This window comes from Sander vitreus, chromosome 7 (assembly GCF_031162955.1).
Source record: "Sander vitreus isolate 19-12246 chromosome 7, sanVit1, whole genome shotgun sequence".
NCBI lineage: Eukaryota > Metazoa > Chordata > Actinopteri > Perciformes > Percidae > Sander > Sander vitreus.
Window position 1 is genome coordinate 27,364,381 of NC_135861.1, and position 25,970 is coordinate 27,390,350.

Sequence of the window (25,970 nt, forward strand, 5' to 3'; positions counted from 1 at the left end):
CAGTGGCATGGCAATCCTTCACATTATAGTTCACTTATTAACTCTTAACTGTATAACTAATCATTGTGATTATTATTAACAGACTAACCCCTTGTGAGTGATTCAATACTGATGCTTAATGAGGCCGCAGATACTTGTCTTTGTTTATGTGTCTACTGAGTATTACCAATTTTAATGTACTGCAACAATTAGCTTAACGTTCCCTTAGTATTATAAACTTAGCACAAAAAGTAAGGAAATTTGTGTTTGGTAGATTATTTCTCTGTGGTAACAATGCTTTTTGTATCTTATACCGTTGGAAAGCCTGTTTAGTTCCCTTTCAAATGGTGCCCCATTTGTAAGGAACATGCATTTGTGGGATGAGCAGCAGCGTTGAGTATGTGGGTTGCGCCCATGAAAAATTTGCCAAATCTTCTCTGCCAATGCCAAACAGCTTATTCTGCCATTGACTCGTTTGGTGTTTGGTGGATTGGATGATTGGAGTTTGAAAAAACAAGACATATTGGCAATTTAACAATTTATTCATTTCACAAACAGGAGCCTCAGTAGCGTGTGGAAGAACCATACACAGCCACAACAGCCTGGCACCTCCTCCTCATGCTGGTCACCAGCCTGGTCACACACTGCTGTGGGATGGATTCCCATTCTTCAACCAGCATTTGTCGCTTGGGCGTGCTGTTCGTGCCAGAGAGACCAACACAACCATATTGGCTGACTTGTGACAAATGCTGGTTGAAGAATGGGAATCCATCCCACAGCAGTGTGTGACCAGGCTGGCAGAATAAGCTGTTTGGCATTGGCAGAGAAGATTTGGCAAAGTTTTCATAGGCGCAACCCACATACTCAGCGCTGCTGCTCATCCCACAAATGCATGTTCCTTACAAATGGGGCACCATTTGAAAGGGAACTAAACAGGCTTTCCAATGGTATAAGATGTATTGCCAAAAAGCATTGTTACCACAGAGAAATAATCTACCAAACACAACACAGTTTAGCTACTGACTTATGGCAGCACATTCCAATATTACTTTGCTCCCAGGTGAGACTGTCAGCTGATTCTAATCTGACAACCTTAAAATCATAGGTTTCACCAAAATCAATACATTAAATACCAAATCTACTCCACTTCTTACTGAAAGACTAACATGCAAACCTTTGACTTTTAATAACAGGCTGCTAAGTGTCAATCTCAGAACTGTATCTATATGTGAAGTGGTTCCAGTGAAATGTACAGACTCACATAGTACAGATTAATGGACACATACTGTATGTGTGAATGAGCAAATTACAGTTATGATACGATATACTTTATTGTCCCCATAGGGAAACTTGTTTTCGACTCCAAGCTGCACACATAAATAATGCCTTGACAAATGCAATAAATCACAATCACAGCAATAAATTGATCCATAAAGTATTGCACACATCCCGTGGTAAAAAAACATATTGCACAATCTCTACAGTCTCATGCAGCATTGTTTAAAAGTTAGGAACAAATGAGTTGGGTCGAGTTTTGATTTCACCGGTCCGGTCTGGAGTACCAGGCTAACTCCTGACCTCTGAAGATTTTACAGGTGACTGAGCAAAGAGCATTAACGGCATGAAAAGAACAATTTCCACTCGTTTGATTATTTATCTTCCAAATAATATTATTGGTGCAGAAGTGCAGTGTATGGTTTAGGTCTCGCATTGCCAGAGCTTCCTCCACAGAGCTGCGGAGGAGGGTCTGGCGAGTCCACACAGAATTCCGGGATGGGAGAAAAACGTTATCTGGTTTATTGGCATTTTTCTAAACCAATCACAATCGTCTTGGGCAGTGCTAAGCGTCGCCACGGTGCCTCTGCAAAATAAAGGAACTTACATTACATGTCATTTAGCTGACACTTTTATCCAAAGCGACTTACAATTGCTATATATGTCAGAGGTCGCACGCCTCTGGAGCAACTAGGGGTTAAGCGTCTTGCTCACACCAAAGGCATGCACCATATCCACTGCGCCACCACCACCCAACTTGTTTTGGTGGAACATGTGTAAGGTTCAAAAGTTGTTTTAGTCGTGCAACAGAAAACTAAGATTGGATAGATTTACCCTGCGAAGATCTGAGAAAAGGTTAACCATATTCCTCATAAAGCGACCAGCCTTTAAAATACCAACACAAAAAAAAGCCAGAGGCAACGGATACCCGGCCTAAATGAGGGACATCCGGCGGAATTTCCAGCGGCACCGGAGCAATCCCAGAAGTGAAACGTTGTGTATATAGACTAGGTATTCATGAATATGCAAAACGTGTTGCTGACATCAAAACATCTTCAAAGCACAAAATATGCAATATTAATATTGTAGGCTATTTATTTCACTGTGATGCACCACTGTGGCTTTATTGTCCCTAATTAACTGATAGCAGTAGCCGACTGTATCTGATAGGATGATGGCATTTGACCAGTGGGTTGACCCCTTCAATAGAACTTTTGTTTGTTTGTAAGTTTATTTGATTAGGACAATGCACATTAATCAACATTTCTGTAAATGCGCCAGTGTTAGCCAGTTGGCTAATTTTCAGTACAGTAGTTTTCTGTAGTCCTAATTACCTAGCATGCATGTCTTTATGGTGGGGGGAAACCGGAGCACCCGGAGGAAACCCACGCAAACACGGGGAGAACATGCACACTCCACACAGAAAGGCCCGGAACGACCTGGATTCAAACCTAGAACCTTCTTGCTGTGAGGAAGAAGTGCTAACCACTGAGCCACCGTGTTTAGTTATTTATTTTACTACTCTGACCAATAGTAGAACGCTACTTGGGAGGCTTACGTTTATTTATAGAATTTGTTTGCTGTTGCTAGTGTTTTGCCCTCAAAACAGTCCTCTATGAATGGGTAATAACCCCATGCTTACAGTAACCACATGACTCCTCCTTTTTCTTGTGTCATCCACAAGGCTGGATGTTCACTTGTTGACTGTTGATACTCAGATGTTATTCAACAACAATTATGCTCTCTGAAATCTGGATCTGGAAAGTTAGTAGTTTACATGAATGGCACAGCATGAATAAACATGATGCAACCGTGATTATGACGAAACCACAGACATCCTGTTTCAAAGGAAGTGGCCTACTCATTCAAAGATGATGTGAAGTTCTTGCCCATGAGGCGAATGATATGACAGTATTTTCGTTTCTTGACAACATACATTTATTAACATATATAACAGAACACTCTGCTACATGACTATGTGTTTGCTTTCTTCTTCAAGGTCCTGAGGAGACATTAGGTTATTTGCAATGAGACTAAACGCGTTATTAACGGCGTTAACGCAAACCCATTTTAACGGTGTCAATTTTTTTATCGCGAGATTAACGTTCTTTTTGACCTAGCAAACTCTGTTGTTTTTTTCACATGCTGTTGCAACAACTAGTAACGTTAGAAAAACTACAACACCACACCGGATCTAGCTAGACTGGAAACAAAACAACAGGCACGCCACACACACTTGTTTGGGCTTGCGAGCCGGCCAAAGAGTAGTAGGCTAACGTTACGTTTTGAGTGGATGGCGAGCGCGAGACGCCGAAATGGATGCCAATAAGATTCTGAATGGAAAGTTGACTTTTATAAAAGTTGCCAAATGGTTCCATTGACAAGACCAAAGTGATCTGTGTGTTTTGTCATTGTGAACTGAGCTATCATCGCAGCATGTCCAGTCTGAAAGACCACTTGATGGCCAAGCACACAGTTGATGCAAATTCTCCGCCCCCTCGTCAAAACCGTTACATTGTGTGAGAGATTATTTGCTAAGTGAGAATGTTAGTGTGAAATTGAACACTACAGTATGCCAATGTTGTTGTTTTCAATTAAAAAAAAACATTTGCACAAAGCAAGCCGATCCACTTTTCCATGTTGATAAGAGCATTAAAATGAGAAAAAATAATGGGACAAAAAGAAATCTAGGGACATTTAGAATAGATAAAAAAGTGTGATTAATTGCGAGTTAACTATGACATTAATGTGATTAATCGCGATTAAATATTTGAATCGTTTGACAGCACTAATTTCATTTTATGGGAACCTTACAGTACAAAACAAACATTGTTACAGAGGCCAGCAAGATAATAGGAATACAGCAGCTCTCTCTAACAAAGATCTTTGACAGATAAGTCACGGTGCAGAAGGCACGGTCAATATTGTCAAGCTCTGACCACCCACTCCTCTTCCCCCTGGGCAGAGATATAGGCTCCAGGTACACATTTTCTTTTGTTCCTTGTGCAGTTAATTAACAACTTGCACAACTCTTGAATGCACAGTTTTTTTGTTTTATTAGTGTCACTTGGGCCTTCTCAGTGACACTTTTAGAAATCACTTTCTCCAGGCAATCTCAAAAGATTTTACTTGAGAAGTGATGAAATTGTTCTTAATCAAACTGTTGGTTGTGTGCTGCTAAGATGTTTTATGCCTTGTTTATTGTGTTGTTGTTTTGGTTGTTTTTTTGTTCCTCCAGCCGCAAATCATTTCCCCTCGAGGGACAATAAAGCTCCTGAACTCTCTGAACTTCACCAACTTTCAACATGAATTTCAATTTACTCGTCACGAGGTGAACTGCTCAGACCGTGGAAATAGAAGTGCAATGCTAAACCAATGGAGTATGCATTATAAGAAATAGTTAGACATTTTGGGAAATAGCATTCCTACGTCTGTACGGTAAATTTGAAGCTACAGCTAGCAGCAGGCTAACTTAGCTTAGCGTAAAGACTGGCTCTGTCTAAAGGTAACAAAATATGCCCATCTCCTCTTAAACTCACTACTTAACATGTTATATCTTGACCGTTTCATCAATTTCATCGGCACAAAAACCAATGTGGTGTGGCTTTAAGGGGCTTATGTGCCTGACTAAACCTTGGCCACTTCCTGTTGTCATTGTGAGGATGCTAGGCAACCAGCAAAGACTGCTTCTAGCCAAGAAATAGTCCAACAAAGTCAGGTTAACTGTTTCCCTGTGCTTCCAGCCTTTATGCTAAGATAAGCTAACTGACTGCCGACAGTAGTTTCATACACATACATGAGCGTGGCATCAATATTATTTATACAGGCAGTAAAATGCACAACACCCCCTCCTCTCCAAGGCAATTTCACAAATAAATGCAGTAGACGCTGTACGATTAGTTGACTGCTCCAAAGGGAAAGGTTTATTTTAGAAACCTGATTAGGGTGTAACCTCTAATAGGGAACATTGGAGCTTAACTTTCTTAATAGCCGGTGTAATTGGCATCTCCTCAGGGACTGGCCTGACCTTTATTCTTACCTGTAAAATGGATTATTTGGGAACAATGAAGTGATTTGAAGCAAGAATGCTTAATCTAAAGAAACCACCCAGCTTAAAGTGGAACACAGCAATACAGAGGCGAAAAAAAGACAACTCGCAAGATTACAAATAGCACATGAATTTTGTTTTTAATTAAGAAACACCAAGGGCAAGGGGAGCGTCTTTTCAACATTGGAAATGGAGCAGTCAGGTTGTCCTGACATGGACAATATTTCATCTGTTACACTTTCAGTCATTAAAGCGAGTTCTCCCCTTTTTCTGCTATTCAGAAGTGAAACAAATTTAAAAAAAAATATTCCATCATTACCAAAAGTGCACCTTTTATATTTTGCAATGGCCTAAAAACAACCAAAAAGCAGTGGAAGTTTGGCAGCGAGAGTGTACAGTATATCTATATGAAATCCAGTTTAAGAGCAGATACACAAAAGGCACCCAACAAGGGGCACACACACACACCATCATTCTCTGCTTCAGTGTCCTAAACCTGGACCACAGCAGTGGCTCTTTACAATGTTCATATCTGAACAAACATGATGACAACTTTCTGCGTAGATAAATAACCATTTTGTTCCATTTGGAGCCTAAGACTTTTTTTTTTTGAGTGAATAATAACACCATTATCCAACCATTTGACCAGACAGTTACAGTCTGGTACATATAATCCCTTTAAGGAAATATTTTTGGGGATTTGTGAAGAACTTCCCGGAGGGGCTGTATTCAAACTCAAACATATGGGGAAAAACAAGGGGATGTGGGAGGCAATACACAATAACCAGAGGAAAGAAAGTAGCAAGTTGTGATGGCTCTAAAATAACAGCAGAATAAAGCCATGAAACAAAAGCGATGAAAAAGAGAAGAAAAACAAAAAACATGAAATAAATAAAAATGAGGCAACTCTAAGCAGAAGGATAGTGCTCATTTTTACGATATTAATACATATATTTTAAGCTTACAAACAGGAGAAAACAGGTTTGTGAACCCCCAAAGTGATCGGGCCGTTGTGGTTTTGTGGTGTGGTCGACTAAAGGTGGGCAAGCATGCTTTATTAGAGCTACACGACTGGTCACAGCACCTGCAGGAGGCTTCCACTGCATTCCCACATGACCAAACACTATCCCAAATGTGTCCTACTGCTGTCTGCTGCACAGAAATCTCCTTATGCAGCGAAAACCACAGAGCCTTGAGAGTTTCATAGCTTACTGAATTGTCGCTAAAGCTACCAAATCTGAAAGTTGAGTAACATCGTGAGGCAGTTCTGGGTTGACCCTCCTCCTGAGGATATGGATAATGACACCGGCGCGCGCATGCACGCGCACACACACACACACACACACACACACACACACACACACACACACACACACACGACTCCATACTGGGGCTTAAAGTAGAGTGACCTGCGATAAATGGAAGTGGGCTGAGGACATACATAACCAACAAATTTACTAGCAGTCACACTCATTCTCTATAGATATCTACCTGTCTGGCAGATATTTTTTACATATAAAACAATATCTTCAACAACCTCACATAAAAAAATACACCCTTTTCAGCTTTTTAAAACTGCTTTTATGAGATCTACTCAATCAAATAAGGCTGCGGAGGCAACAAACCATGCCATATTCTTTAAAAAAAAATCAACCTCAAATGCCATGCATATCAACAAATGTGACACTAGTGTATACTGTTTAACATCGTTTTCTTAATCTAAGTAACCAAATTACTAAATAAAACACCTCTCTACATGTGACAGACAGATAACCATGCGACGATGTGATGTATCTTCATGTCTGACATTAGCACCAATGTTTCTTTTTCATAAAAACAAAACGAATACAGTCACAGAAGACACAACAGCGCTGTGAATGACTTGCAAAGCAAAAAAATTAGCCACGTTAAAGCGACAGTACATGTAACATCTGCGGTTATTAATTTGTATTCGACGACCTGAGTTGTGTATTGACGCTGCATGTGACCGTGTGCGCTCCTCTCCCAACAATTTGCAAAAGACCGTAAGCATGCTCGCGGGCGCGTGCAGGTTCCTCTACAGAAGTGAAGAAAGAAGGCCTAAATATCTTTAAGTATTAATACAGTTAGGCCTATAAAAAGCCATGGACACACAGTATCAGAACCCAGAATAAACTCTAGGAAAGTTGAAGAGCAGTTATGGTTAGTTTGCATGTTTTCCCCCACAAATATAATATATATATATATATCTATATATCTATATATATATATATATATTCATATGTATATAAATAAAAATTCAGTGCTGTAAAAACATCTCCAACTCCATAGGATCTGACCCATTGTAGAAGGCCTAATATGTTTTACTCTTACTCTTCTCATGACTAAAACTACTGCTGGAAGTATGTAAACTGTACTGGTTCTCCTGTGTTAATAATCCTTCATTGACAATACAACACCGAGGAAGAGAAGACTTTTTAATATTGTTTCATTTTTTCTCTTTTTTGGTTTAACTGCACACAGAGAAACATATCCTGTTGTGTCATCTTGTTTAGTTTTTTTGGTAGCAGCAAAGCACCAAGTCTCTCTGTGTGAGTCTGCTGTGTGTGTCTGACATGACTTCATAGTCTCTGTGTGTGTACGTGTGTGTTTGTGTGTGTGCTGCGATCTATGAAGAGCATGGCTGCACGTTGATGCCGTGGGCTGCGTAGGTTTGCAGGTCGATGGCCTGGGCTGGCTGCTGTCCTGGCCGGGCGTTCATTAGTGCCAGGTTCCTCACGCAGCCCGTCATTCCAGACAAAAACTTCCCTCCTGTCATAGCAGACATGTCTGGGGCTCCGCCTGTCACATGAGAACACACATATAGTAATCAACCAGTGTTGAAGTTCCTCTTTGGACATAGAGCAGTGCATATTTTAATGGCTCTGGTTCCGGAAGTGATGAATGAAAAAAAGGCAAAGGTACAAGACTGGAAACTACCATAGACTTCAATGGTAGCAGCTCGCTCTAGCTGTTCGCGGGTGCCGTAATAAACAGGTAACCACGAGTTCCACCAATCAGAGACGCCGCTGTTGCCCTTAGGATTGTGGGTAGTGTAGCATTTCTTCATAACATCGCGAATAAAACATGTTTTTCTTAAAACAAGGTTGATTTCATACGGACTTCTAGCTTCTACAGGAGCATACACTTTCGTTTCACATCCTCGTAGCTCGTGGTCAGTCTACCTTGGATTGTTTAGACATAATGGCTAATAATCTAAATCTAAATTTTTACTTAAGGACAAAACTATTGTTGACAAACTGCTCTATTTGGATCCACAAAGCAGCTTTGAGAAAATGTTGGTCTGTTGGTCAGTTAGCTAATGCTAACCCTAAAGTACTACAGAAAAGTAAGTAAGGGGTTACATTTTCAAATTCCGCAACTCTTTTAAATGGAGCAACAAAACTGTCAAAATATAGTAAAATGTGTAACATTAGTGGAGCAATCGAGAGCATTGCTAGCTTAACTGTGTGGATAGCTGGCCAAACTAAAAACTAAAAGCTAAACTTACTAATGCAGGTGGACTAATGGAGATTGTTGATGACAAAAGACATGCACTCGAAGATAAAGAGAATGCTAATAAGATAATAATAATAATAATAATAATAATAATAATAATAATAATAATGTTACAAAAGACAGAAAAATTGTGTCTCTGACCCTCCAAGTAGCATTAGCTAGCTAACTTTGTTAGTGTTAGCTTGCAGGCCAAAATGCTTTAGCTGTTACAAGAGGTTACACTGTGAGCAGTGTGCAGCAGTAGTTGTATGAAGAAAGCTAGCCTCAGCTAGCTGAAAAGGCTGGCTTGGTGTATTTAGCCACCAGTGTTTTCATGTAAGTTAGCTAGCCGCACGATTTTCTTTAACAAACTATTAAAAGGAAAAGTATAAAGCTTTACATTTTTTTCACATTCATTTCACACATTTTTATTCTTTATTAACCAAAAACATTATTTACTAATGTTTTCAGCTCTATGACTTCTGTCGTCTGTTAATCTTTCACTAGATTGTGTTCCAGTTCCAGGCCTCCATACTTTCAATCCACTCACCAAGGTATAAATTGCCTTTAGTGTTGACCATGAGGCTTTTGCCTTTAGACTGTCCATGTAGCGCGGCTCCTCCATCAATCTGGATGTATCCATCTTTTCCAGTTCTGCATGAAAATAGGAACATCAGGAATCAAACACAACTCAATAAAGCACTGCAGATGCACAGACAAACCAGTTGATATATTGATAATAGCTAATAAAGCTGGTAAATTATCATTAACAAAAATACAGAAAGAATTAGTGAGGTCCAAATGTATTTATTGTATGTATCTATTTATATGACCAGAGAACATGAGTTAGCCTATACATAGCATGGGTGAACATTTTTCACAAATGCACTCATTTCTAATGGTTAGTTTGTACATGTTGTATGTACAATATACATATATATATATATACATATATATATATATATATATATATATATATATATATATATATATATATATATACATATATATATATATACATATATATATATAGTTGGTGCCCACATGCTTTATTGTTCGTGGTTTATTTACATAACTCACAGGGAATGCTAAATGTTGCCACACTTCAGGAAAGCATGGGGGTTTAGCAGTTCTGTTGTTTCTCAATCATCTTAGTGGTCATGGTGTCTAGAAAAGTGAATCTGCAGGCAACCAGTAAGCTATGCTATGTCTCTAGCTAACGTTACAGACTGTTACACGTCTCGGTGTTTGAACCTTTTTGAATGAAATGCAGCCACACTTTAGACCGTTTAGCTTTAAGATTTTTAACCGTGTTTAAGCAAACTATTAGCCAACGGTAGGTTAACGCTTTCTGCTGCCAAGTGTAGTGCTAACTAGTGCCACAAGCAGTGACGCATGATGTGGTATCTGGTGCGGTATCAGAGTAGTTTTATGAGTATGTTATTAAGTACGAGTACATGAGCACAGTTTCAGACCCGATACTGGTATTGGTATATGTGTGCATCCCTTATAATATGCAAACATACCTGACTGCTGTGACCTTATGCCATCTCCCATCATTAATGGACCTCTGGGACAAGATTTCTGCCTCTCCGCTGCCCAACTGGTATCTGGATATCATACAAATTGTCAGCATTACTACAACATTTATATGAGCTGAAAATAAAACTCATCAAGATGTCAACAGAAGTACAGGGTCACAGGGATGAGTCACCTGAAAACAAGGTGTCCATTCTGCAGCCCAAGGCTAATGAAGTCCTTGCCTTTGCCGTTTTCTCCAGGTTCCTGAAAATAAATGTGTTTAGTCAGCAGAGGAAGAGGGTGCTGTGTGATTGAATACTGAGAACCACTGAGCAGCTGCCCTGTAGTAATTTTCCACACCAACTGTTTTAACAGCAAACATGAGGCAATGCAGACAGATTGATCCCAACAGCATTTGTAGAAGTGTGATAAAACCTTCCATGCAAAATAACAGTGACAATAGAAGCCATCATGCACATTGTGCAAACTGAACACAGACACTCAAATGACATTTCAAATTACGTGTTTCTCCAGAAGTATCTCATACATCATCAGCATCGACTGTACATATTTGAATGTAAAGTACGTTATGAAACATGCAAACATGAATGAGGAGTGTCTTGTGTTTGAGTGGATACCTTTTTACTAGCATGCACCTTTCGCAAATTGCGTGCGCCTTTGGTCTCCTGAGGAAAATGGAGGGTGAGTTAAAGAAGGAACATGCATTTATTTAGTGGTGTGAGATAGGAGCCGGGCTCGCAGCCAACATGCCCAACAATGTCACAGTCTCAGCGGCACAAGTACGATTGAGAGAGTGAACACCGACATGAAAGACAAAATGCAGTATTGTGTAAGGGATATATTATTGTGGACACGTAAGTTAAAAAAAAAGAAATTACTCCCTGAATGCTAGGAGAACATTAAGGAGTATCACTGCTTTACAGATGAGGTAATGGTGATGATTAAGAGTGCTCAAGTGCAGCAGCAAAGTTAGGGTGAGGATGAGAAGGTGGAGGGGAAGGATGTGAGTATCAGGTTTAAGATTTGGATTAAGCCATGGGTCAGTCCTACAGTATAAATACGTCTCAAGATGGGAACAGGACTTACCACTCCCTGCCACAAGATCAGCCCCTCAGAGGAGCTTGTGTTGATCTCCAGTTCGATGGTCTCTGGCGAGTCATGGGGACTAAAAAAACAAAATAACTCACTTGGTATATCACAATGTAGGGCTGGGCAATATATCGATATTGTATCGATATTGATATATGAGGCTAGATATCGTCTTAAACGTTGGATAGAGTAATATTGCATCATGACACAAGTGGTGTCTTTTCCTGGTTTTAAAGGCTGCATTACAGTAAAGTGATGTCCTTTCCTGAACTTTCCAGACTGTTCTAGCTGTTCTATTATTGGCCTTTAGCCACTTAGTCATTGTATCCACATTAGGGCTACTCGATTATGGGGAAACAATTGTGGGGTATGTAGCTTACTGTGTCTAGTGTGCTATCTGGTCTTGTTTATGCTATCCTCCTGATGTGTCAATTTATTTTTTATTTTACTTTAAATATTATTGTATGTTGTTAGCATCTTTCATATATTGGGATTCTCTTTTTGTTTTGTTTTGTTTATTTGTTCGGTTACACTTTACTTGAAGGTATCTAAATAAGAGTGACATGACACTGTCATGAACATGTCATAAACATTATAAACAAGTCATAAACGTTTATGACATAACGCTTCTTTTAGTAAGTGTCATTTGGTTTTTGTCATGACAAGTTATGGTTAGGGTTAGGGTTAGAGTTAAGGTTCATGTGTCATGACTGTGTCATGTGTTCATGACAGTGTCATGTCACTCTTATGTAGATACCTTCAAGTAAAATGTTATCGTTTGTTCTTTGTCTTCTACACTCCAAATAATCTTTATATCCTATTTTGTTTGTTTTAAATATAAATAGTAAAAAATTATAATTTTACCAATGATGCATTTTAACATCAACTTCTATAACACATCTGAGAGTGTAAAATAGTGTAAAAAAGCACACTACAGTTACCTTCTTGGAAAAATGGATCTGGGAAGGGCAACGTATCCATCACCGTGGAAATGAGCTGCATACTGATAAGGTGAATCTAGAAATAATACAGTAAATACACATCAAAATGATATTCAAATAATAGCAGAGCTGCTGTGAACTTTCATTCTCACTGTTATGGTGCCCTCCAGTGGCGAAAGCATGGAAGAAACCCTGTTAAGACAGGCTTGTTTAGATCGGGCAGTTATGAACATGAGGTATCTTTTCACTGAAATCACTTAGCAAAGTATTTTATTTGTTGGTGGTGTTTAAAGCAACTTTTAAAAGAAGAAAATACATAGTCTGTCCTTTTGATAACTTTTGAAAAGTTGAACTCACAAGCAATAAAAACGCACCCATTCTCGGTTAAATAAATATTGCTGCTACAGCCTGACTAATGTCAGCTAATGTAAGCACATTTTTGATAGATAGTGCTGCGTAGCTGATATTACTGAATTAGCTACTCTATGTTTTAACGAGTCAGAGATACATGTAATAAACAAGATATGTTTACTTCTTGTTTTACAGCTAAAATGCTGCTAAAATATAGTGTGGCAGTAGCACAAATAAATACATTTATAAAGTCAGCAAACTGACTCAGTTACAATGCCATATCTTTTTTAAAGTTTGCTACAGTTAGCTAACAATAGCCACCTTAAGCGCATACTCTGGGTGTATAGAAATGAGAAATTGGGTGTTTTAATGCCTAGGGGAATATAATGTTAATTCTTCTCTCAAATGCCACATCATCTCACTTTATGTGGCCCAAATCTATATGCAAATACTGCAATTCCAAAACCAAAATCTTCAGCACGACTAAACCAGGCTCCATGATGCAAACTCATGACAGTCCATGACAACTCCTCACCAACACATGAGCAAGCTATTCGCCATTCCTCACACTCTCCACCATCTCTGACCTTTCACAGAAAATCAAACCCAACTCGCCACGGGTCCATGCACAAATACCACATTAAGCACAGAATATGTTTGAAATACCGTACATCTCATCCACACACCATCACACTGGGCTTTAAACAGACATGTTCGGAGTTGTTAGTAACAGCGCAAATTTAAGGTTCTGACTTAGACAGTTTCAGAGAGATAAACAAGTATTCTTGTGTACTTTCTTGTAGTACAGACGGGCATTCTTAAAGTAGACGGAAGGAGACAAGTGTTTATGTTGTGAGTAACCATCTTACAGGCACTGACATGATGATAAGGGAAAAAAGAAAAACAAGGGGAATTCCACATTTCCATTTTGGGTCCAAAAAACAGGCAGCACAAATCAGTTGATCTCCCCAACTACAGTCTACCATCCTGTTACCTTTTAGTATAGATGCAGAATTCCCCTCTCCCAACTTTCCAAAGGGGATGACAGCCTCAGTTGCCAGCTGAGTACAGACGCAAGTTTGGTATGCGTGAAACATGTGTTAGGCAATAGACAGTTTGGGTTGAGCTTGGAAGGGACGCGGGGCCCCTCAGGCTCAGATGGGCCCCTGTTAGTCACATTGGTGTCAGGCAGACTGAATATTGAGATACTGTACCATTCGACTCGCTATTTTCCAAATTCCTCAGGGCCTTGGGGAAGCTGGAGACCTGGCCTGTGTGTGCAGGATATAGCCATGAGAGTGCAGGGGTAAGACATACGTAATCAGTAAGGGAGTGAGCTGTCTGATGTTAGAAGGGCTTCACACTGTGAAGAATGTGAGTCATATGGGCTCATTACTGGTTGTATGTCTAGTCTTTCGGCTTTGATGACCAATATCTTTGTCTATGGGATGCAGGGGTATGCAGTAAGTAACATGTGCTGTACTGGGGCCAATGCTTTGGAGATTTGTTTTCAGAATTGCTTTTAGAAAGATTCTGCTACTGAAATTGTAGAATTATAAATTAACAATACAATTAATTCATTTTTCCTCACATGTTCTGCTATTTCTTTGATTTTAATGTCATATTTGGATTACATGGTTGTGTAGCTAGTCAATACTTACTTTCTTCGCAGTTCAGGCCTGTGTGGCCAGGCGCACACACACACTGGCCGGCAACGCAGCTGCCGCCATTCTGGCATTGAAGGTTGCTCTGGCACACGTCTTTCACCACTTCACAACGCTCACCTGCGGGGTCACATACCAGTTATGCGTCAGGGGCGAAAGGTTGTTGGTTCACACCATAGGCAGGGCGAGTGCATAAGGTTTGGAGATAATACATGGAAAATACTAAGATTATACAGTAGAACATAAGATTAACAGTTTTTATTTTGAACTTGAGCTATGTTATTGGTTACTGGTTGCACAGCGTTCGTGGCTCGACTGGTCAAAATGCAGTGCAGTGCACTGATTGTGCAACAGAATCCAGAACTGTGATGCAAATAATAACAAACAGTGTAGAAAGATTATAGTTGTAAATGTTGCCTGGAATTCTGGGAAGATCTGACACATGCTATTCCAGCATTTTAGCAAACTGTGAGCATGAGCACTAACCTTCAAATCCATCCTTACAGAGACATTGGTACTCATATTCAACATTCGACATGCAGTGACCACCATTCAGGCAGGGCCGGCGGTCACAGGGGCTGTTGTCCACACACTTGCGGATAGATCTGCTTTCTGTGAAGCTGTAGGACAGATCCACCTTCTTGTTGTTGATGGCAACCTAAGCAGGGAGCGCAGACACATTTTTAGCTACCACAAACCGAAAAAACATTTTCTTTTTTTCTTCTTTTTTTTTTTCGCGCAGAGAGAACTCACCTCTCCTATACAGCCCTTAAACAGTTCGCTGACATTGGCGGGCTTCGGCAGGATGTCCATGCTGGGGACTCCTCCCAGGTACATGGGGGTGTGGATATTGAGGCCCTGGGTACTTCCTGGAGACGTCTTCCTCTCCACTGGTCCTTGATCGACTTTCAGGTGGCCGGCCTTCTTGTTTCGCTCGGCCACAACTCTGTGCCACTGGCCCAGAGAGACTGGCTCTGAACTGAGAAGGACTGCTTGGCCTGGAAATCAAGATAGGCCCAGAATCAATTTACAATCTAACTCACCAAAAAACCTTCATAATGTTAATTTATGAAACAGAAAAGGTATTATTTTAAGGACAAATGTATTCATACATTTATCAAAATGATGACGAAGATTTGTGTTGATCCTTTACCTGTGCCCAGTTCAAATCTGAACTCTACATGTCCCTCCACCATGGAAATGGCAACAAAGTCCTCCACCTTCATTTTCTTCCCTCCACAGAAAAACATCAGGCCGTCTCTTTCCAGGGGCTTGAACTCCAGCTCAACACGCAGGTCATCGTGGACGTTGGTCAGGGGAGGATAGGCTATGTATGACTCCTCACCATCAAACAGTGGAGTGGTCACCAGTTCCCCTAGTTAAAGTGAACAAGGATATGTTTTTATTATGAAGCTTTATTTTCAAAATATCAAGTTGCAAAATTGTTATCACAGTGCTCCTTTTTTGTATAAGGCTGAGGTCAGACAGCCTGCGTTGGCCGTTGGACGGTCCGGCAAAAAACGCAGGTGTTTCCATTTATTTTGAATTGGGGGTAGTGCGTTTAGGCTGCAGCAAGGGTTGCCACGGGGGGGGACACTCAAAAAGATGCAGCAGACCTACAGTGAAAAGTTGAGACTGACTCACATTTGGAGAAACGCAACCTCACGTCACGCTGTGGTGGCCAATCATGTAACCGGAGATCAGACTTGTCAGTGTGTTTAGAGCTATGGTTTGAGGCGGTGTGAGAATCCCGTACAGTGAACAGGAAACATCACTGCCTCTATCGCTGCCACAAGAAAGTTTTAAAACACTATGTGGGTAAAAAAAACAAAACACAAGCACTGAACTGCCCGGGAGTTTGTGTAACGGCTGAATGTTTCCTGCAACCACAAAGCACTCGCTACGTCTCGCTCCTCTCTTTCTCTGTGAAACAAAGCTGCCTTCAAGTGCTGTTGAAAAACACTGAGAACAGTAGGCTAATTGTGAAATATAAAATCTACTTGTGCTTCGTTGGGGGGTAAATCTCCGGATTTTTTTGGAGTGAATGCACCCTAAACAAAATAACAAAAACGACAGGAAAAAAGGCAATTTTTCTATGGAATAATGTAACCTATGTAGAAACAGTAACATGCGTTTATGGAGCACGTGTGGATAAATATATGCTAAACTCTCGTCCCATAGGCCATTTCGCATGTACTTACCCATCTTTTTCCCAATCCGCTTTAACAGTGGCAGTTCTTGAAGGATATTTTGAAGGAAAAAATATCTATACCAATATTGTACAGTATATCCTCACAAAATACTTGGAATATTGTTTGTATAGGAGATTAGAGTAACTTTCTGTCTTACCATCCATGCATTTGTTTCCAAACTTTCCAAGATGGCAGCGGCAGTCGTAGCCCAGGCCATTTTGGCGATTGATGCAAGTGGCGTCTGGTCCGCAGGCCTCTGTGGGAATTTAGGTCACAATTATTAACTAGTAATACTATTGCACTGTTATTGAGTTGACACTGTAGCAACATCCAAGTACTTTGATTTATTTGTGTAGTCAGGCGGAGATCCACATGTACCTGAGTGACAGTGCAGTGATGAGTGGTGCTGACAGTTGCTGCCTGTGAATCCTCTGGGGCAGCCGCACTTATACAAGCTGGCTTCTGAGTCCTCACACTTCCCTCCATTCTGAATAATGACATGGAAATAAATTAAAGGTCCCATATCTATCTATCTATAAACATATCTCAAAACCACTGCACACTGTTCCAAGGAAACATGTCGTTCAACGCGAAAATCGTAGCAAAACGGTGCACACCGTTTTGAGATTAAACGTGCTCCATTGAACGTGGTTAAAGAGACAGGGGGGTTAAAGAGACAGGCGTTAAAACGTAGCTTTTCTGACTGAAGGACAGTATGAGAAACATAATGTGTTTTTTGAACATTAAAGCATGTAAACATGTTCTAATAGAAACCCTAAATAAAAGTATTAACCTGAAAATGAGCATTATATGGGACCTTTAACTGGATATTATGGAATTAAAATCCTACAAATACTTCAGTAACACTTTACTTGAAGGTATCTACATAAGAGTGACATGACACTGTCATGACACATGAACCCTAACCCTAACCTTAACCCTAACCATAACCATAACGTGTCATGACAAAAACCGAATGACACTTACTAAAAGAAGCGTTATGTCATAAACGTTTATGACTTGTTCATAAACGTTTATGACACGTTCATGACAGTGTCATGTCACTCTTATGTAGATACCTTCAAGTAAAGTGTAACCAATACTTCCAGTGGATGGAGATAACTGACCTGGCATGGGTGGTCTTTGCAGGTGGGGCAGTTTGTGACACCAGTAGAGCTGCGGTCAAGGTCTTTAAAGATAACCTCCTCACCTTGGATGACCAGCTGACGGATACAGCCTGCATATGATTAAATATGAATTCATTATTAAATATGAAATAAGGACAAGTCTACAAGCCAAGAGGACTTTTTCTCCATCCTATATTTCCTGTCATGGCGTAAACAGAGTGATGTCTTACCAACAAAACCAGTCTTGATTCCAGCAGTTTTGGCGAGGACTGTGTAGTTGGGGTAACCACCCACATGCAGCTCCTCATTCAGATCCAGGCCCTGGAACTTGCCCTGAGGAAAGGGAATGTGCACATATGAAAAACGTATTAAATGGCTTCAATAGATCAAATGCACATTATGTGACAGTGAGAGTTACATTCCCGTTGACAGAAGTACCTGTGAGCTGCCGTTGATGGGCTCCCCTCCGTCTACAATGATATAGCCCAAAGTGTGGTTGCGATACAGCTCAACTGTGTGAAACTCTCCCAGTTTGACAGGGTTAGGGTCGCGTATGGAGGCCATGCCGGAGCCCACGTCAAACCTGAGACAGCATCAGAATTATTATCAACAAGATCATCGTGCTGTATTTTTTAGCCAATTAGAAGTACTTTTAAGATCAGTACAAACTGACCTGAACTCTAAGCGGCCGCCCACAAGTCCCAGAGAGATAAAGTCTGCTCCTGTGGTCCTTCTCTGGCCGTTGTAGAGGATCATACCTACACCACAAAAACAGGTATGAGTGAGAACTTGTATAAACTTAATCATGAATGCATACCCTACAATAATATCCATCTCAATAAGTCAAAACAATCTAGTAGTTTTATTTTAAACAGGGGGAATCTTCCAGTTATTTCAAGAATTGTTTTTTTGGAACAATTTCCCTTTTTCAGCTTTGCCTCGCTTTAACATTCCTGAAATAACCATCTGATCCCATTAGTAGAATTTTTCACTCAGGAAAAACAAGATCTGAGACTAAATATGAGAGTAAGTGACTTGTTAGGATGGACACTGTTTGCAATGGAGTCATTCATAAACAAGGTAAACTCTTTGAAAGCTGGATGGTAAAGCAACATGCTATGGTGAGGCAAGTTTAAAGCCAACCAAAGCCAGGTTAGGACCTGCCATCATATCTGGGCCGAGTGCAACGAGTCACACCATACTATCAGTCCTCTTTTTTTCTGTATCCACATGCCGGGAACACATGCTTTACATGAGCCACAGAGACTCATGGGGAAGTGGGAACATGCCCTCTTAGATGTCCATCTACATCATCTCTGATAGTTGTGAAAATGAAATTGAGAGCGAGTAGAATGCATTAATGTGCAACACAAAGTTGTTCAAGTGTAAGGTAAGTTTACACATATGCTGTAGATGTTTGTATCACACATTTATACATTTTAGGAGTCAAGCGTGTTCAAATAGCTTTTGCAATACATTTGTAGCTTGTTTGTTTCAGTTTGATGCCTGATGCGTGGGATGTGCTGAGACAGCAAAAATCCAAACAAGCAGGCACAAATAAGTCGCCAGCCAATATAAGAAATAACAGCCGTATATATTTTCCTTTGATTTTCCAAACATTTTATTGTAATGTGTTAATGCTGTCGTGTCCCTACACATCAGGCACCAACTGTGGGTAGGTTAAAAGGAACAATATTTCTTTGCAAAGGCAATTTGACTAACTGTGGCTCTTTCAAAACTGCAGTGATGTCTAAATAAAAGAACACCTACAGAAATATGTGTGCAGCATTGCATTTAACACTTCTAGCATACAAGGACTGGCATTTTAAGCAGCAGTCCTGCTGTGTAGGCAGTGTAGAAGCTAATGAAGAGAAGTAAAAGTAGATTTGTAACCAAGCTACGATGTGGTTTTGTGATCATGACCGAAAAAAAGCCTGTACGAAAACATAGGCCATGCGCCATCTTCTTGCATGTCTTTCACAGCTCCTAAATCAGCTCTGAGCTGGATGCATTATGTGAAAGAATGACAGAGGCAAAAAAGCAGTACTGCCAACATCATCATCAACAGTCTGGAGTTTCCTGTGGTTCTCCAGCACTGAGACTCACCAGCGTACAATATGAGACCTTCCCACCACCACCACGCAGGGTGAGAGGAAGAGGGGAGGGAGAGAGGGAAGGGACAGAAGACGCAGTGAAATTATACATGAGGAAATATGACTTGACACACAAAAAAAGTGTGAAATAATAAACTATACAATTTAACTGTGAAGCAAATTTAAGGTTGTACTTCCTTACCATCCACATTATCAGGCCTGAAGTTGATCTTAATGCTGAAAGCCTTGTAGGCATTTTTGATGGTGGGCAGGGTGAGGAAGGACACAGGTTCCTGGGCAAAGTATGGCATCACTCTCTCTGAAAAAAAAAAGCACATAATCTCATAGTTAGATGCAGTCAAAACCATTCTTTCATTTATTTATTAACATTCCTTCCTACAGTACAATGCACTCCTTTTCAATTACCCTATTTATCTAAAACAGCTCATTTGAGACACTCTACACAGCTTCTTTTTTTTCTGTTCCTGTGTATCTACCTCTACAGCCTTTATGTTTAAAGCCCCCTTGGATTGGAATGACCTACCTGAACATTTAATCCATTTCACCTCTCCACTCCTTTAACAATGCCCTGTCTTCTTATTACAGAACCAACTGTACATGGCAACAACATGCTAACACTGTAACCACCACTTCCAATATTATCACTAATATCCAATCCAATTCTTGCTCTGCCTCGAACTTGAATATAATTGCCTGATCCTGATGCTGTTCTTCTTTTCCCCTTTTTTTTTTTTTTTTTTTTTTTTCTCTGTCTTTGTTTGTTTGTGGCTGTCGTTGTGGTTTTGTTAACTGCTGTGTCTAATTGTGATTGCACTGTGTATTTATGTCGCTAAGGACCCCCTCGAAAAAAGAGATGCTACATCTCAAGGGGTTATTTCTAATAAAGAATTTCCAACTCCGCGGACTAACCGTGCACTTCAAGTGTAGTAAAGGCTTCCACTTTTCCCTGTTTGTTAGAGGCGGTGCAGACATATGTCCCAGAATCCTCGTGGGTGACCCGAGGAACTGTCAGCGCGTTGACTTCCTGGAAACACTTAGGAGGAAGCTCTCCTTCCACCTAGATACAGAAAGAGACACAGTGACACAGTCAACGTTTACTCTCTTCAAAAAAGATTTATAGACTACAGACATCATAGAGTATTCAAAAGAGTTCCTAAACACACTGAATTACAGAAATATCTTGGTTACCTTGGACCATTTGATCTCAGGTACAGGGTATCCTGTAGCCACACAGGGCAAGACTGCATCAGACCCAACTGTGACCTCCTTAGTTTCAGGCAGCGCAGCAATTTGAGGAAGGGCTGTGCAAACAGGAAGAGGGTTCAAATGAGGTGGTGCCAGCACAATGCATCAGCGTCTGTTCATGTGCATGCACTTCTGTGTGTGTAATGGAAGGAAAATAATGTGTTTAACCCTCCTGTTGTCCTCGGATCAAATTTGACCCATTTTCAAAAAGTTTCTATAGCAATAATTTGTGGTTTCCAGCAACCAAATTGTCAAAAGAAATAACGTGGATGGTTCCATACATCGATCTTCACAAGTAAAATAAACGATCAGTTCACTACTTTCATTGAATTTGGGTGTTTCATTCAATTTTGTAGCATTTGAATTTATATTTTGTAAAAGAACCTTGAAAAAAAGTGACAAAATTGTCAGAAAAAGTTTCAAAAACTGGAAAAAAAACTAAAATGTCAAAAAAAAAAACGCAGAAAAAAATCAACAAAAACATCGGTGAAAAGGACAAAAAACTTAAAAACATCGGGAAAAGCAACAAAAGTGTTAAAAAAAAGAGGACCAAAATTTTAAATTTCGACCCAGAAAAACAAACGGGAAGACAACACAAGGGTTAAGCACTCTCGTGCACTCACACTGGACGTGAAGGACCACCTGGGACTGTACCGAGCCTACGTCGTTTGTGGCCGTGCAGCGGTACTGTCCGGCGTCGGCCTCCGTCACCTGATCGATCCTCAGCATGCCGCCCTTCACCATGATGTGAGCGGGCAGAGAGCCGCCCACTTTGCTCCACTTAACTGTGGGCTCTGGGTCGCCAACAGCCTGGCACTCAAACTCCACCGAGTTCCCTATCATCACGGTCTGCACTGAGGTACGCACGTTGATCATCACCTTTGGCAGGGCTGTGGTAAAGAAGGGTAAAGGAGAATGTTATTTTTGGTTTTGGTGAAGCAGGGTATATACTGGTGTATTTGCAGTGAATGTAACGGACCTTGGATGGTCAACCTAGCAGTATCCTGGGCCTGACCATACACACTGCTGGCTCTGCAGATATATACGCCTTCGTTGCTCTGCTCAAGGTTCTCAATCCTACAGAGAGACATTAAATTACACACATGAAAACAAGCTGTGGTTAGGGTTTTTTCTTCAAAATATTAAAGGGACCCTATCAGTGGATTTTTCAGATTCTGATTTAGCCTTAAATCTATAGTGCATAGTTTCTGTCTCCCCCATGAGGAATTCAAAGTAATGACAACAATTCTGTGGGTGCATCCACATGACACAGGCCTTCCGTGATTGCGCGTCAACCCCACCCCTATTCCACCCAGTTGCTACTTAGCCAAGGAGGACACGGAGGATTAAAAAAACGTGATGAACTCTTCAGAAGAGGTAATTATCTTTACTCGAGTTTCTGCGTGCCAAAGTCGCCGGATGACACCAATCTTCTGAACACAGCCATACTGAGAAATACAGAGAGAGTTATTTGGGAATGGCTTGAATGTAACGGACGTTCATTATATAAAAAAGTTACGACGTAAAGCTTTAAGTCTGGTGATATTTTATATTTTTCTTATTGTCAAACAATTCCCATGATAAGAGTAAAACCAGCAATGAATTGCAAACCAATCTGTTTAGCCAAAGCCAGATATGGCTTATTCCTCTGAAGCATGGAACTACATTGTTGTCCAAAAAGTATTAAAAATACATTAATGAGCCACACTGTTGCACATGATCCTTTATTAAGAAGAACATGAGCAGTGTAGTTTATTTTGAGTCAATCCCACATACTTTACATCGTCCTACTGCTTTAAATACTACAGCACCAAATACATTTGAAAATAGTCCCCAACAAATGTACAATTTACACATTGTTGGTTTTTTTTTTCCCCCCAAGGGATTTATTGACAATAATACAAATACAGAAGGTTGCCAGCCTTGTCCTTTAAGTATATATTATGTATACATTGTGCTAAATATGTTTTGGAATAGGCTCGGCTTTAAATACAAGGGAAACTGATGAGTCATTATTGCCGTGAATGGGTAATGCAGTTCTGGCAGTTGGGTCCTACATATCGATACATTTAGAGCTGTTTTTTAATCTGGTATTTTTGTGTGCTTTCAACAAACCAACATATGGTGTGTGTATGAGTATGAGTCACCTGAGCACCCCATCCTTGATATGGTGGTTCGGTGGCAGGGCTCCTCCTTCCTTCAGCCACTCAATTTTGGTTTCTATGCCGCCTGCTGCTGAACAGGTGAACTCCACGGCACTGCCCTGGGCCTTTACTTCAACCTGGGGTGATACACGCACTGCCAAGGGGGCTACAGAGGGGGAGGAAAGAGACATGATTTAGGTCTTGCTCTTCAAAAATCATTTTTAATGTTGAGATCAACATTTGCTGACTATCTACACCTGTAAGAGAGAAAAAGTATTTTTGCACATATGTGGTGAGTATCAGTCTCTAATGTGAAGTTGACATTAATGTGACGAAGACGAGTTGAAACTTGAAACTATTTGCAAGTAATAGAGTAGTACAAGTAGCTGCAAGTTTCAACTTTTCTCCTTGCTAAATAAAACATAATTTGCAATTTTTATAACAAAAACAAAAAAATGAGTGCAGATTAGTTCCATGAGTAAAGTGAGTAAAGGGGTGGTGGTGGATTATGTGAAAATTAGTGAAGTTCCCCTGTTGAGCTATTTATTATCTATAACATGTCACAACTTGTCAAATCATTATATTATCAGCAAACTTACATCTGACTGTGACTTTAGCGATCACTTCGCTTTTGGCTACTTTGTTGCTGGCCACGCACTTATAGCTGCCAGCATCCTCGGCGGTAGCCAGGTTGATCTGGAGATCCCCGCCGCTAACCTGGGCCCTCGGGGGCAGGTTTCCATCCAGCTTGGTCCAAGTGTAGGTCAGAGGAGGAGTGCCATGAGCCAGGCACTGCAACCTGATCACCTCCCCGACTCGCACAGCCACATCGTCAGGCACAGAAGTGGCATAAGGAGGGGCTAGACATAGGAGGAAAAAAGTTACCAAGTTTACATGTTTCAAGTTTGCATTATCAAGAGATAGTATAAATTGCAAAAACACTAGTCTATATCGACAACGTTTCATTTTCGGAATTGTTCAGGTGCTGCCGGAAATTCCGCTGGATGTCCCTCATTGTCGGCCAGGTGTCTGTTACCTTCCGCGTTCTTTGTGTCTGCATTCTAAACTCGGGTGGATTTCTGAGGACTATGGTTAACTGCTCCTCAGATCTCTGCAGGGTAAATCCAGACAGCTAGCTAGACTAGCTGTCCAATCGGAGTTTTCTCAAACAACTTTTGAGCGAGCACTTTCCACCAAAACAAGTTCCTTCCCGAGGCTATTTTGCAGAGGCACCGTCATTGTGTCCGGCGCTTAGCGCCGCCCAAGACGACTGTGATTGGTTTAAAGAAATGCCAATAAACCAGAGCCCGTTTTTCCGCTATCCCGGAATGCTGTGTGGACTAGCCAGACGTTCCCCCGTAGCGCTGTGGAGGAAGACCTGGCACTGCGAGACTGGATTTCTATTGACTGTACAGTATATTAATGTAAGTCCATGATCCATTTAAAGCAGAGTAAAACAAAATGAATACATTAAAATAAAATGACAGCAAACAACAAAACCACAAAACTCACTCTCTACATCTAGCATGATGGTGACTTCAGTGGTGCCCATGTTGTTGGTGGCAGTGCAGATGTATTCTCCAGAGTCTTGGCGGCCCACTGTGGGCAGCACCAAGCTGTTGTTCACCATCTTGTGTCTCCAAGGCAGAGGAGACCGCAGCTTGGTCCAGGTGATCGTCGGGGACGGGACACCTAGAAAAGCAAATTGGAGAACAAAAACACAAGTTCTATGCTGGGCTAATTTTAAAATGCCAATTTGAATAGAAAACAAAACATTTTTATTCTTATGGAGTTCACGTGCAATAAAAAAAGATGGTGTAGACAAAAAAAGACAAAACATAAAAATTGCTTCAGGTGAATTCCAGCTGTATAAATTTAGATTTAGATTTTTTTTTTTTGCCATAATTACCGTGGGCCTCACAACGCAGCGTGGCAGTCTGTCCCTCCACCACAATCATCAGCGGCTCAGGAACAGAGGCCCTGGGCACTGTGGGTACTTGAGAGCCTCCCTCAACAATGACCTCCACCTTGGTCTCAGTAGTGCCCTCGTTGTTGCGAGCTGTGCATACATATGTGCCACTGTCTTCTGGACGTGCCACCAGTATCTGCGCAAGAGGAAAAAAGGATATATCTCACCCATAAACGGTCTCACCCATAAAATGGACGAAGCTTACGGGTCTGAAAAGTGAAGCCAATGCGGAAGTGCCTTAGAGCTGCATTCTATCTCATTTCCAGCAGGGGACGACTCCACTGGCTCCAAAAAGAAGTCAGATTCTATGGAAGTCTATGGGGAAATGACACCTACTTTTCACTTTATTTATTACCTTAATAAACCTCTTAATTATGAGTTAATGGCCTCAATTGCTACTTTAAAGTCTTCTTCAATACAGCATGATGTCCATTTAGTAAATTATGGTCCCATTTATTTTAAAATACACGATAAAGCAGGGGATGCTTTAGAGGCGTGGCTACACGTCAACCTGTCAATCACAAGCTTAGCAATGCTAACCATGGCCATGTGTACATTTAAACAGACCTGAACTTGTTTTTGGGTGTTGTCCATGTCAATATCATCTTAAACATTGACCCTCTCACTGTGTGCTTTTTACTTCAAAGTTAATTGGAACATTAGGTCGTCTAAAAATGTTATATTCAGCGTTCTGCCAAACAAGCTAGCTAGCTACTGCTAGCGTTAGCTGGTAACTTAAAGGTAAAGTTTGACGAATTTCTGTACTGCCGTACA

The 25,970-nt window shown here is 40.7% G+C and overlaps 1 protein-coding gene across 7 annotated transcripts in view; it reads right to left on the minus strand.

Annotated features, from left to right (window-relative positions):
* Positions 1 to 7,356: 7,356 nt before the first annotated feature.
* hspg2 (heparan sulfate proteoglycan 2) overlaps positions 7,357 to 25,970 on the minus strand; it is a 121,852-nt gene continuing 103,238 nt past the window's right edge. For 3 of the 7 annotated variants that reach the window (XM_078255758.1, XM_078255760.1, XM_078255753.1), the window contains 28 exons: positions 25,137 to 25,332; positions 24,740 to 24,919; positions 23,827 to 24,087; positions 23,231 to 23,393; positions 22,063 to 22,160; positions 21,707 to 21,973; positions 21,027 to 21,139; positions 20,748 to 20,895; positions 20,020 to 20,136; positions 19,831 to 19,848; positions 18,398 to 18,482; positions 18,163 to 18,307; positions 17,955 to 18,057; positions 17,725 to 17,834; positions 16,976 to 17,084; positions 16,755 to 16,853; positions 15,559 to 15,780; positions 15,159 to 15,403; positions 14,892 to 15,063; positions 14,403 to 14,525; positions 13,956 to 14,012; positions 12,391 to 12,466; positions 11,447 to 11,525; positions 10,978 to 11,025; positions 10,533 to 10,603; positions 10,345 to 10,428; positions 9,369 to 9,472; positions 7,357 to 8,122 (listed from right to left, as the gene is read on the minus strand). In XM_078255758.1, the coding sequence (XP_078111884.1) occupies positions 7,950 to 8,122; positions 9,369 to 9,472; positions 10,345 to 10,428; positions 10,533 to 10,603; positions 10,978 to 11,025; positions 11,447 to 11,525; positions 12,391 to 12,466; positions 13,956 to 14,012; positions 14,403 to 14,525; positions 14,892 to 15,063; positions 15,159 to 15,403; positions 15,559 to 15,780; positions 16,755 to 16,853; positions 16,976 to 17,084; positions 17,725 to 17,834; positions 17,955 to 18,057; positions 18,163 to 18,307; positions 18,398 to 18,482; positions 19,831 to 19,848; positions 20,020 to 20,136; positions 20,748 to 20,895; positions 21,027 to 21,139; positions 21,707 to 21,973; positions 22,063 to 22,160; positions 23,231 to 23,393; positions 23,827 to 24,087; positions 24,740 to 24,919; positions 25,137 to 25,332 (3,666 nt within the window). In that variant the 3' untranslated portion in view covers positions 7,357 to 7,949. The remainder of the gene's footprint in view (positions 8,123 to 9,368; positions 9,473 to 10,344; positions 10,429 to 10,532; positions 10,604 to 10,977; positions 11,026 to 11,446; positions 11,526 to 12,390; positions 12,467 to 13,955; positions 14,013 to 14,402; positions 14,526 to 14,891; positions 15,064 to 15,158; positions 15,404 to 15,558; positions 15,781 to 16,754; positions 16,854 to 16,975; positions 17,085 to 17,724; positions 17,835 to 17,954; positions 18,058 to 18,162; positions 18,308 to 18,397; positions 18,483 to 19,830; positions 19,849 to 20,019; positions 20,137 to 20,747; positions 20,896 to 21,026; positions 21,140 to 21,706; positions 21,974 to 22,062; positions 22,161 to 23,230; positions 23,394 to 23,826; positions 24,088 to 24,739; positions 24,920 to 25,136; positions 25,333 to 25,970) is intronic. The other 4 variants (XM_078255755.1, XM_078255757.1, XM_078255756.1 and 1 more) reach the window with 4 other exon arrangements.